The sequence below is a fragment of the Sus scrofa genome, chromosome 2 (assembly GCF_000003025.6).
Source record: "Sus scrofa isolate TJ Tabasco breed Duroc chromosome 2, Sscrofa11.1, whole genome shotgun sequence".
In the NCBI taxonomy this organism is placed as follows: domain Eukaryota; kingdom Metazoa; phylum Chordata; class Mammalia; order Artiodactyla; family Suidae; genus Sus; species Sus scrofa.
In genome coordinates this window covers 45,575,924-45,588,585 of record NC_010444.4, presented here as the reverse complement: position 1 = coordinate 45,588,585, position 12,662 = coordinate 45,575,924, and the positions used below count along the sequence as shown (strand labels likewise).

The 12,662-nt window shown below is 38.2% G+C and overlaps 1 protein-coding gene across 5 annotated transcripts in view; it reads left to right on the top strand.

Moving 5' to 3' along the window:
- FAR1 (fatty acyl-CoA reductase 1) overlaps positions 1-12,662 on the top strand; it is a 72,874-nt gene that overhangs the window by 17,006 nt on the left and 43,206 nt on the right. For 4 of the 5 annotated variants that reach the window (XM_005661118.3, XM_013994548.2, XM_013994547.2 and 1 more), the window contains one exon: positions 11,415-11,610. In XM_005661118.3, coding sequence (XP_005661175.1) covers positions 11,422-11,610 — 189 coding nt within the window. In that variant the 5' untranslated portion in view covers positions 11,415-11,421. 5 annotated transcript variants of the gene reach the window in all.

Genomic DNA, 12,662 nt, shown 5'->3' with positions numbered 1-12,662 from the left:
ATTGGATCCTTAACCCGCTGAGCAGAGGCCAGGGATCGAACCCACAACCTCATGGTTCCCAGTCGGATTCATTTCCACTGCACCATGATGGGAACTCCCAAAATATTTTTGATACCTTCTGATTTTTGTGTTTTACAAAAATAATGGGTTTTAAATATATGTAATACATGCACTTAGTATCTAATTTAAAAATATCCGAAGAGATGTTAGTGAAAAGCAAATGCCTATCATCTCTGTTCCCTAGTAATCCAGTTCTCTCTCCCAGAGGCAACCATTATTACCAACTTTTTGCCAGAAAAATCTGTATTTATAAACATATGCATTCATTTTTTCATCCTTTTTCCATAAAAGATGACATATCATACAGTGTATTACATCTTGACTTTAAAATTAATAATGAATGCTATTTCATATCTACATGGTGAACCACCTTTTCTAGTTAGAGAGTATTTCATTACAGGAATATATCAATTTGTTTGCTCAGTTCCTTACTGATGGACACATAGGTTCAGTCTTTTGCTGTCAATGTGGCACTGAATACATCATTTCACACACATGCAAAAATAGCTGCAGGCTAAATTTTTAGAAATACAATCGCAGGACTAAAATTTGATAGATCTTGCCAGATTGCTCCTTCCCCAGCAGAGACTGTACTAATTTATAGCCTACCAGCAATATAGCTTTCTCTGTTCTTTGTGCATACGTGATCTTTTTTTTCTTTTTAAGTCTCATAGGGAAAAAAATGAATCTTGTAGTTTTAATTTACATTTTTCTAATGAGTAAAGTTGAACATCTTTATAGATGGTTAAAAGCCATTTGTATTTTTTTTTCCTGTTTACTGTCCATTTACATCTTTTACCTTTCTAGTTGTTCTATACCACCATCCTCATGTTTGAGAATCCCCAAGGTATAGAGCAATTACCCAGGTATATGGCTCCTATTAAAGCTGCTCTGAGACTGTAGCCTGATTTCTTAAGTTTGGAAGCTTAAGGCTTGTTAACCCTTCTTTTGGCCTAAGTAGGTATGGCTTGTCAGTTGTTTTTCCAACCCCTCAAATGTTTGGTTTAAACCTATTTCTCCTAAAATCATTAATTTCCTTCCCAGAATTAAAAAAACAGGTATTTGTGCATGGGACTATAATAGTATATAGTCCAGAGATAGAGTAGCTATTATTTACTCTGGTAATAATTTTTTTTCTTAGTCGAAAATTACACTCATAAGTAAATGATTATTTTCAGAAAAAAAATCACTAAAATTTTTTAGACTGAAATATTACAGTTTGAACTGACTACTAAGGGACCCTACTGAGAATCACTGCCAAAGAAGTAAGGGGATGATGAATAGGGAAATGTAGTTATGTGCCCAATCTTTTGTATATTATTTCATTTATTTAATCCTTACATAAATGTTATGAAGTGAAGGTTGTGTGTGTTATCTATATTTTAGAGATGAGGAAACTATAGAAACATGCAGGTAAGTAAGCTCACTCCCACAAGCTGATTGGCCTGGATTCCAGCCCAGCCCTGCTAGACTCAGAGACCAAGGGTTCCCGATACATCATGGCATTGGGTTATCCGAAAGGCTTGTTTCCCCAAAGGGCCTATCTTATTTATTAGGAAGTAGTTGATAACTACAGATTTAATATAGTACTGAAAAATGGCTTCACTAGAGATGTAGCCTTTTTTTTAACGGGCATATGGAGGTTCCCAGGCTAGGGGTCGAATCAGCTGTAGCCGCCGGCCTATGCCACAGTCACAGCAGTGCCAGATCCACACCACATCTGCAACCTACACCACAGCTCAGGGCAATGCTAGATCCTTAACCCACTGAGCGAGGCCACTGATTGAACCTGTGTCCTCATGGATGCTAGTCAGATTCATTTCCGCTGAGCCACTACGGGAACTCCGAGAGTTAGCTTCTTAATAACTCATGTAGGGGAGGAAAAACTGTCCTCCTTGTCTTTTATGTCCTAGGACTGATTCCTACAAGTTAAACTGATGAAAGACAATAGGAGAAAAGATATACATGTATTTTAAAACATGTATAAGGGCTTCAGAGAAAGAAGTGAAAACCAAAAAAGAGATGGTTAGACTTGAGAGCTTATATATCATATTAACAAAAGTTACAAATTTTGAAGAAGTGACTAGACAAAGGGAAAGAAGTTTGGGCTTCTCACTGCAATAAATTCCAGGAAGGTAAACATATGGGAAAACTAATAGAAGGTATGAGTTATTTTAGTAAAGTTGGTGCATACTCATCTTGGTGCTAACTTTTCATCTTCTTCATCATAAAACTCACCCAGAGAATTTGCATTATGATGACAAACCTTATTTCTTGGAAGTATCTGCTTTTTTTTTTAATCTTTTTGGTCTTTTGTCCTTTTAGGGCCGCATCCGAGGCACATGGAGGTTCCCAGGCTAGGGGGTCTAATCGGAGCTGTTGCTGCCAGCCTACACCAGAGCCATAGCAACGCAGGATCCGAGGCTTATCTGAGACCTACACCACAGCTCACAGCAACGTAGGATCCTTAACCCACTGAGCGAGGCCAGGGATTGAACCCACAACCTCATGGTTCCTAGTTGGATTTCATTTCTGCTGTGCCATGACGAGAACTCTGGAAGTATCTGCTTTTAATCAGATGAGGAAAGCTCCGAGAAGACTTCTTTCTGTATCTGTTGAATCTCAGTTCTTCAGCCCAGTTAAGTAATCCATATACCATAGTTATGTGCTTTGGGGTGCAAATTCTGATCCTCTGTGCTATCTTACACAAAACTATTTTTCAAAGATAGTTAAATCCAGTGTGTAATATATGTATTAGTATAGATAATTGTATGTCTTGTTATAGATATTTGTAGAAACATGTTCTAATTTTGTTATCAATCTTAAGCAAGACCTCAGAGCTTTTTGTCTTCTACCTTACCTTATTACCTCTACTGCCCTGAGTTTTTTGTTTCTAATATTCCAATAAATGATTCTGTTTGGGAAAGGTCTTTCAGTGGATCAGGTAGAGGTGGAATAAATCTGCTAACTTCTTGTAAGTGCTTGTTTCTTGAGAATAATGTGTTTTTATTCAAACTGACAGTGGCAATTATTAAGTCCACCTAGGTGGTCTTATGAGTCAGGTTCTAGGTTTGACAACAGACTTCTTCCTTTCTCACTCTCTTTGTTGGGTGCTTTTGGAAATGGCCCTCAGGGAAATACTGGTAAAGTCTCATTGCCTTTGAATTTTAGTTTAAGAATTTATCTGAACCAGTTAATAGTCTGTAGTTTTTAAACTGTGTTGCTAGATTGGTCCATCAACTTTTATTATGGAATGGTGTGGAATTTTAAGGATTTTTCATCCAGAATATACCTTATTTCATAGGTTAAAAATTTTTGTGGAGCATATTCTTGTCTGCCAAGAAGGCTCTGCAGTGAATAATGTTGTTCATTTCCTTTTTTTTTTTTTTTTTTTAAGCTGTTCATTTCCTCTTAGAGTGAATCATGCAACTTTAGAAATGGAAAGGACTTTTTTTTTTTTTTTTTTTTGCTTTTTAGGTCTGCACCCAGGCATATGGAAGTTCCCAGGCTAGGGGTCCAGTTGCAGCTGCAGCTGCCAGCCTATGCCACAGCCACAGCAACACCAGATCCAAGCCAAATCTGTGACCTATAGCATAGCTCATGGCAACACCAGATCCTTAACCCACTAAGTGAGGCCAGGGATCGAACCCGCATCCTCATGAATCCTAGTTGTGTTTGTTACCACTGACCCAGTACAGGAACTCCGGAAAGGACTTTCAAGACTGTCTATTCCAACCTCTTCACTTTCTCTGGACTTCTCTCGACCACCGTACCCTAATCTGTATATACTTGTTCACAATTATTTTTCTGCTTAGCAAGTGTCTGAAACAACTACTTGACAGTGTATTAAAAAGTTTTAATTGATATGGATTGTCTTGGGCTCTAATGTAGCAAAAGAATTCCTATTTCTTGGCACTTAGGAGCTGCTTTTTTGGGGGGGCAGATTTTTGTGGTTTTCTTGTTATTGTTATATCCTAATCTCTCACTTTAATTGCTTTGTCTATTTAAAGAACTCTTTTTTAAAAAGTTGAAAATGTAAGAGGATCTTATTTCTAATTATTTAACTACATTTCTAAAACAATTGGTCTTCCATTAATATTAGAATATTTATTAAGACACTGCAACTATGTTACAAGGGAATAATTTCTATTGATTGGGTAGATGCTCTGAGCATTTCTCTGTGGTTTCTCCATTTGTTTCCATTTCAGGCTCTATTTGCCCAGGAGGCCTGCATGTTCTCCTTTTATAGATAAGGAAATAGATTCAGAGTAGTAGTTTTATCTTAACATCTCCTGGCTTCAGAGTGGCAGAGCTTGGACTTGAGCTCCCAGCAAGTGAAGGTTGCGTAATTTTTTTTTTTTTTTTTTTGGCCACGCCTGTGGCTTGCAGAAATTTCCAGGCCAGGGATTGAACCCACACCACAGCTGTAACAAAGCCATAACAGTGACAGCACCAGATCTTTAACCCATTGAGCCACAAGGAAACTACCTGTAGTATGTTCTCTTAATAGAAATATGAATGCATAATATAAAACCCATTGGGGAAACCCACTTTAGCAAGAAAGCCTTGAAATTACTTTGTGATTTCAGTACCCACCATTTTGCTGGTCTTTTGAAAGATTTCTGCCTCTTTAACTTTTGAGCCATAGGGTAAAGTATTTTTTGAAGAAAATAACCAGCTGTCTCTGCTAGGTGGTGTTTCCTAACACAGCTCAAAAACAGTGAAAATAAATATGAATCTTGTTTAACAGCTCCTCTGCTCTGGCACACAAAATAATACTGATGCTTTTCTCACTATTGCAGTACTGCAGCTACTTTTCAACAGATGATAGGAGCTTTAGATATCTTGCTGTGGTGGAATCACACAGTAGGTATCTAAATAGCACTCTCTAGAAGGATTTGCAGCATTTCTTTCCTGGCTTCTGCTTTTCCTGTAGCTTCCGGCCACACTGGCAAGACTATATGGGAGATGTGATAAGTCTAGACTTTGCTTAAAAGAATTTTCATTTGTATTGGCTTGGCCAATAAGTTAATAGAATAAAGTATATTGATGGGTGGGGAATTCAAGAATACCTGGAGATGGTTTAAAAATACTTGGTACTTATAAGATTTTTGGTTGCATTTTGATAAAGTGGGGGAGTTGTGGGAATTTAGTTATTTCTTCCCTGAAGAAAACCATAAGGGTTTATAGCAGAATCAAATCACATGCAAATAGCTTTAAGCTAGTTACCCGAAACTGGTAAGAAGCAGTTTCATTCTATAACTCTCTTAGCAGATAATCCTTATTCTGTTAAAGAGAGAACTAAGTTTGGTGAAAATTTTATTGCTGTGGAGTTCCCTCGTGGTCTAGCAGTTAAGGACTCAGCATTGTCACTGCTGTGGCTTGAGTTTGATCCCTGGCCTGGGAACTTCTGCTGTGGGCATGCCTGCCCCCCGCCCCCACCCCTGCCAATTCTGCTATTTGGTATTAGCAGATTTGCTCTTTAGGCTTTATAGGAAGGGTGTCCTGGTAGATAAGGAAGAAAGTATGTAATTGTGGGTTTTTAAAGGGTTGAGCCAGTCACATATTCAGGCTGTAAATCCTCAATTTTTTTTTTTTCCCCCGTCTTTTTAGGGCCGCACCTGTTGCATTTGGAGGATCCAGGCCAGGGGTCAGATTGGAGCTGTGGCTGCTGGCCTAAGCCACAGCCACAGCAATATCATATTCAAGCCTCATCTGCAATCTACACCACAGTTCATGGCAATGCCGGATCCTTAACCCCCTGAGCGAGGCCAGGGATCAAACCTGCGTCCTCATGGATGCTAGTCATATTTGTTTCCACCGAGCTACTGTGGGAACTCCTGTAAATTCCCTGTTATTAAAAGGACAGCTGCTTAATAAATATCTTTCTCTGTGAATATGTACACACATCTGTGGACTACCTTCTGGTGCCTGGTACCTAGTAGGTACTTCATAGATATTTGTTGAATAAATTTTTACATGTAAAGAACTTGTTCTAGGTCACGTGGTCAAGGACAATGTGTTTAACATATATTTTGTATGTAATTGTCATTAATGCTCACCAGATTTGTAAGATGAATTGATGTACAATTATTCATTTTACTCCTATGAGAACATTTTAACTTTAATTCCTGTAATAGTTATTTATTTATTTTTTTACTCCTGTGGCTTATGGAAGTTCCTGGGTTAGGGGTTGAATTAGAGCTGCAGCTGTAGGCCTACATCACAGCCACAGCAACACAGGATCAGAGCCACATCTGCAACCTGCACCGCAGCTGGTGCAATGCCAGATTTTAAACCCACTGAGTTAGGCCAGGGATCAAACCCGCATCCTCACAGAGACAGTGTCGAATCCTTATCCAGCTAAGCCTTAAGGCGAACTCCTCTATAGTTTTGATGAGGTTTTGGGTCAACAAAGTCTTGAAAAAGTTTTATTCGACCTGAAGCAGGTTATAAGTAGAGTAACCATAGTGCAAAAGCTGAAACACTTTTGAGAAGGGAGACTCTTTGTTGTTGTTGTTTTCTCTTTTTAGGGCCACACCTGCGGCATATGGAGGCTTCCAGGCTAGGGGTCCAGTTGGAGTTGCAGCTGCAGGCCACAGCCACAGCCACAGCAACATGGGATCTGAGCCGCGTCTGCGACGTACTCCACAGCTCATGGCAACGCGGATCCTTAACCCACTGAATGAGGCCGGGGATCGTACCTGCAACCTCATGGTTTCTAGTCAGATTCATTTCCACTGCGCCATGATGGGAACTCCGAGAAGAGAGACTCTTAACCAAAATTAAGCTGGGATAATGTGTAAAACCAGGCTTATTCTAGGAAAACCAGGATATATGGGTTACTTTTATCTATCTTTCTATATGCCCATCTATTTATCTGTCTTATCTCTCTTTCTTCTTATTGTAGTTCCTTATATATCCTGCATATCAGTTGTCATTATACTTACTACAAATACCTTTTACCTGGTTTGCCTTTTCTCTATATTAATAGTGTTGTGGTATGAACTCAATTTTAGTGACTTCTGGTTTATCAGTATTTCCCCTTTTTGGTTAGCATCTCTTGTGTCCTATTTAGTAACTGTTTGCCTACCCCAAGATCGTGGAGATATTCTCTGTCTTCTACAATCATAATTATTTTGCCTTTCATGTTTGAGTGTATCTCTAGAATTCATTTTTGTGTGTGGTATGATGTAGACCCCAAGATTCATTTTTGTTTTTGCTACACGGATGTCTAGTTGGACTGTTCTCTTCTATCCCAGTACCACATTTCTTTAGCTTTATAATATATCCTGATACATGGTATTGTAAATTCTCCAGCTTTATTGTTCTTCATGCTTGTCTTAGCTATTCTTGGCCCTTTGCATTTCTATAACATTTTCGAATCTTAGTTTCCATACATAAACAAAAAAGGCATAGATTTTGATTGGGATTATATTGGCTCTAAGGATGGTAAAATGATATCTTTTACAGATATCTTCCAGTTTAGGAGTCTCTACATTTATTTAAGTACTTTTAAATTTCTCTCAGTGTTTTGTAGTTTTCAGTTAGTATCTTTTATGTTTATTTCTAATTTTTGGTATTTTCAAAAAGATAATACATTGAGGTGAAATTCACATACTGTAAAAAATAACCATTTTAAAGAGAAAAAATGTAGCAGCATTTATTACATTCACAATGTTGTGCAGCTATCGCCTCTGTCTAGTTTCAAAACATTTCCATCACTCCAGAGTAAAGGTCTTTAAGCAGTTTTTCTTCATTGCCTTTTCTCCCTACCCCTCAGCCTCTGCCAACCATCAGTTTGCATTCTGTCTGTATGGTTTTATCTATTCTGGATATTTCATAAAAGTGAAATCCTATAGTATGTGATCTTCTATATCTGACTTTTTAAATTTGTTTTTGAAGTTCATCATCCATTGTAATACATATCAGCACTTTATTCCTTTTTATGACTGAGTGGTATTCCATTATATGTTTATACCATAATTTGTTGATCCATTCCTCTGATGATAGATATTTGGGCTGTTTGTGCTATTCGGCCTTTGTGAACAGTACTGCTATAATCATGCGTGTACATGTACTTTTTTGAGTACCTATTTGCAGTTCTTTAGGGATACATACCTAGGAGTGGGATTGCAAGGTCATCTGATATTCTGCATTTAACTTTTTAAGAAACTGCTAAACTTCCCCACAGCAACTGAACCATTTTTCATTCTCATCATTAATGTACATGAGTTCCAGTTTCTCTACATTCTCATCAATACCTACTTGATATTTTCCATCTTTTTTTTTTTTTTTTTTTTTTTTTAAGGCTGTGTCCATGGTGCATGGGGTCGAATGGGAGCTGCAGCTGCCGGCCTACACCACAGCCACAGCGACACCAGATTCCAGCCCAGTCTGCAGCCTACACTGCAGCTCACAGCAATGCTGGATCCTTAACCCACTGAGCGAGACCAGGGATTGAACCTACATCCTCATGGATACTAGTCAGATTTGTTACCACTGAGCCACAATGGGAACTCCATAATTTTTTGGTGTTTTGGATGGGATTATAAGTGGTATAGTTTTTTTTTTAAACTTTACTTCCCTGTGTATTGCTGATGTATAGAAGTACACTTTTTGTCTGTATCTAGTGACCATCTTTTTTTTTTTTTTTTTTTTTTTTTTTTTTTTGTCTTTTTGTCTTTTTTGTTGTTGTTGTTGTTGCTATTTCTTGGGCCGCTCCCACGGCATATGGAGGTTCCCAGGCTAGGGGTCGAATCGGAGCTGTAGCCACCGGCCTACGCCAGAGCCACAGCAATGCTGGATCCGAGCCGAGTCTGCAACCTACACCACAGCTCACGGCAACGCCGGATCGTTAACCCACTGAGCAAGGGCAGGGACCGAACCCGCAACCTCATGGTTCCTAGCCGGATTCGTTAACCACTGCGCCACGACGGGAACTCCACTAGTGACCATCTTAAATTGACTTTGTAATTCAAATAATTTATTTGCATATTGATTGGGTTTTCTATATACATTTGCATTTTTGGTTTCCAGTACTTTCTTACTCGTCATTCCTTTGTCATAGCAGTTTGTTATTTGATGGAGGCAATATTGTTTTTTTTGTTTGTTTTTTTGCTTTTTAGAACTGCACCGGAGGCATATGAAAGTTTCCAGGCTAGGGGTCGGATGGGAGCTACAGCTGCTGGCCTATGCCAGTCACAGCAATGCAGGATCCGAGCCAAATCTGCGACCTACAGCACTGCTCACAGCAACACCAGATCCCTGACCCACTGAGTGAGGCCAGGGAGCGAACCCACATCCTCATGGATACTAGTCACATTTGTTGCCGATGAACTCCCGAGGGAGGCAATATTCTTGTGAATTGCTTAGAGGGTATTTATTAGAATTTAAATTTTCTTTAAATTTTTCAGTGACTTAGTTTTCTTTGCTGTTGGCTCTGTTGTTTTTTGGTCCTTTATTTTGTAGGTATTTCTTAAATATCTAATGATTTCTTGGTTATCCATATTTGTTAAGGACTAGGATGGTTAATTTTGGTAGCTGATATTGGCTTCCTCTCAGTTTTTAGAAGTCTGTTTTTCTTTTTTCTATTTCTTTTTTTTTTTTTTTATTTGCTTTTTCAGGCTGTAGCCGAGGCATATGGAGGTTCCCAGGCTAGGGGTCTAATCTGCCTACACCATAGCCACATTAACACCATATCCAAGCCACATCTGCGACCTACACCGCAGCTCACGGCAATGCCGGATCCTTAACCCACTGAGTGAGGCCAGGGATTGAACCCACAACCTTATGGTTCCTAGTCAGATTCGTTTGCATTGTGCCGTGACAGGAACTCCAAGGAGTCTGTTTTTCCAAAAGAGCTTTTTTCCAAGTTGAAGTCAAATTGCTAATTGACCATTTCATACGAGTTTTTTTTAAGGGCTAGCGTAGCCAGACAGTCCGAGGACCTAATTTATTTCTGGGGCTTGAATGCTCTGAAGACTTTTGTGTTTTGTTTTTTTTTGTTTCCCCTCTCTCAATCCCTCACCCCTCCCACCTCCATTTGTGGGTGTTTAGAGCAACCTCAGGCTCAGCCCTACTTCTCTTTTTTCCCTAGCACCCATGCTGGATGTTCTCAGCAGATCAAGATACTAAGCCTGGGAGCCAAAGTTTATATGGAAATAAAGATTGTCAGGAGTGGCTCTGCTGTTCTGTGAGCAACGTTTAGTTACCATGGTTTTCCTTTTAATTCAGCTTCTTGCATCCGAGCCTGGTGTTTTCTGTTTAGGGGGTTGGAACAGCTTTTGCTTCCTATGACCCTTTGCTATGTTTGTTTTGCTTAGTTCTTATTTCTTCTGCATTGTCTTCTCTTTCAGTTTAGTCTCATCTATCTCTTACCAATTTAGTCTCATCTGTCTCTTACAGAAGTTCTTTTTTCTTACCTTCCTTAATCCCCTCTTTCCTTCTTTACTCCTTCTGATTGTTATTAATTTATTTTTTTTATAATCGTGAAAAATTTGGACATAAAATCCATGTATCTACTCCTTAGCCTAAAGAAAACAGATACAATTGAAGCTTCTTTTTCTCTTCTCTGATTATATTACATTCTCTTAGGCATCTATTATGAGTGTGCATTTCTAAACAATAAATATCATTGTCTTGAATAGCAAATCCTTCTCATCTTGTTTTTTTCCACTCATCATGTTTCTTCTGTCTGTTCATTCACTTAGTATACTATCTTTTCTGCTGTTTCAGTGAAATTTGGGTAGAGAAGATAGGTCAGCCTGTATATTTCTTACTATGACTTTTTTAAAAGGGAGTTTAAACACCTTTTGGGTATATTGTCACTACAGACATGTAAGAGAAAGGACTTGGTGTTACCTCTTCTTTCAACTGGTGATATTAGATGAATGTGACACCTCACCATGTCATACAAGCTAGACAATTGAGTCTTGCTGCTGACCTCTATTTGGTGATATAAATACTTCTGGAGATAGAGAAACACCATTCATTGGTGTTTAGGGTTTAACTGAGTTTAAATGAAGGGTTTAACTGAGGTTTTGCATTCTTATTGCCGGAGTTTTTAGAGCTCTCTTGGTACAACCTGTACTAAAGAAACCCAGGCCCAGAAAAGGTGAGTGACTTGTCCGAGGGGATCCAAAAAGAAACAGGGATTAAAAGCCATAGTTGCAGTTCATCATACTTTTCACCTTACTGCAATGAATCAGAAGTTAATGTCCCCTTTTGGTAACATTCTGCTTTGATTTTTGCCTGTCCTTTAACATACTTGCTTGAATACCAAGAGATTTTTAGTACATAGCAAGGAACAAAAATTTTTGAACTGATGCTTATGTGCCCCATATTTTCCTTAGGATCAGAATGGTTTCAATCCCAGAATACTATGAAGGCAAGAATATCCTTCTCACTGGAGCTACTGGTTTCCTAGGGAAGGTACTTCTGGAAAAGTTGCTGAGGTCTTGCCCTAAGGTGAATTCAGTGTATGTTTTGGTGCGACAGAAAGCTGGACAGACACCAAAGGAGCGAGTAGAAGAAGCTATTAGTGGCAAGGTAAGTGTGGAAAATGGTCATTTGAAAGAGAGAAAGAAGTGTGTGTTTGTGTGTATAATTATTTTAGTCATCAACAACTTAGTATATTTCTTCAGTATCCTGAAAAAAATAGTAAAAAAAATCCTATAAGAAGGACAGTGAACTGAATATGACTTGTGATCAGCAGGAGAAAAAAGATTTCTTCTCTGAAGAAAATTGGATATAATAAGTTCTACCTTTATAGTAGATGTTTAATGTGTTTTTAGAATACTTGAGGCAGGTTATATGTAATTACTAGATGTTTTAAATAGTTTTCAGTTTAATTATATTTGAGGTAGTTTCTAACTCCTGTGCTGTGAGACACAATGTTTTGATAACAATTAAAAACTTAACAAGCACTGATTGCTCCCCACAAAAGTATTAGGAGGCAGCAAAGTCATATATTCCCATTTGGCAAATAAGAGCATGATGACAGAGTGGTCATAATACTAGGATATGTCATACATTTTGAACTTTTAGAAAAATATTGCTAAAAAAAAATGGAAATGAGCTGGAGTAGAATTATTTCACAGTCATAAGCTTTTGAATTTTCTCAGAGTCAGTGAATTTATCTGGCATTCATTGATAGTTTAGTATAGTAGCTATGTAATTTTTTAGTTATTAGGTAGATAGCTAGTACCTTTTAACCTTCTAGAGCAGCTGTGACTTAACATACTAAACAAAACAAAACAGAAGAACAAAACCAGAAACCTCTTGGGCTACTCAGTTACCCTGAACACTCAAAGGAATGCTGAAAAGTGTCAAAAGATAATGGTCAATTACAGATTAACAACTCTCTGGAGTTAAATAACTGTAGATATGATTTGCATTCTAGTCTGTTTTGTTTTTTCAGTGGAAAATCATAGTTAATAGTGCCTAACATTTATTGAGTGCTTAACCTTATGCCAGGCACTGTGGGCAAAGCACCTTATATGTATTTAATTATCTCAGCAACTCTTTAAGGTAAGTACTGGTATTATTCTCTTTCAACAAGGTCATATAATTAATGTTAGAGCCAATGTTTATGAACCTTG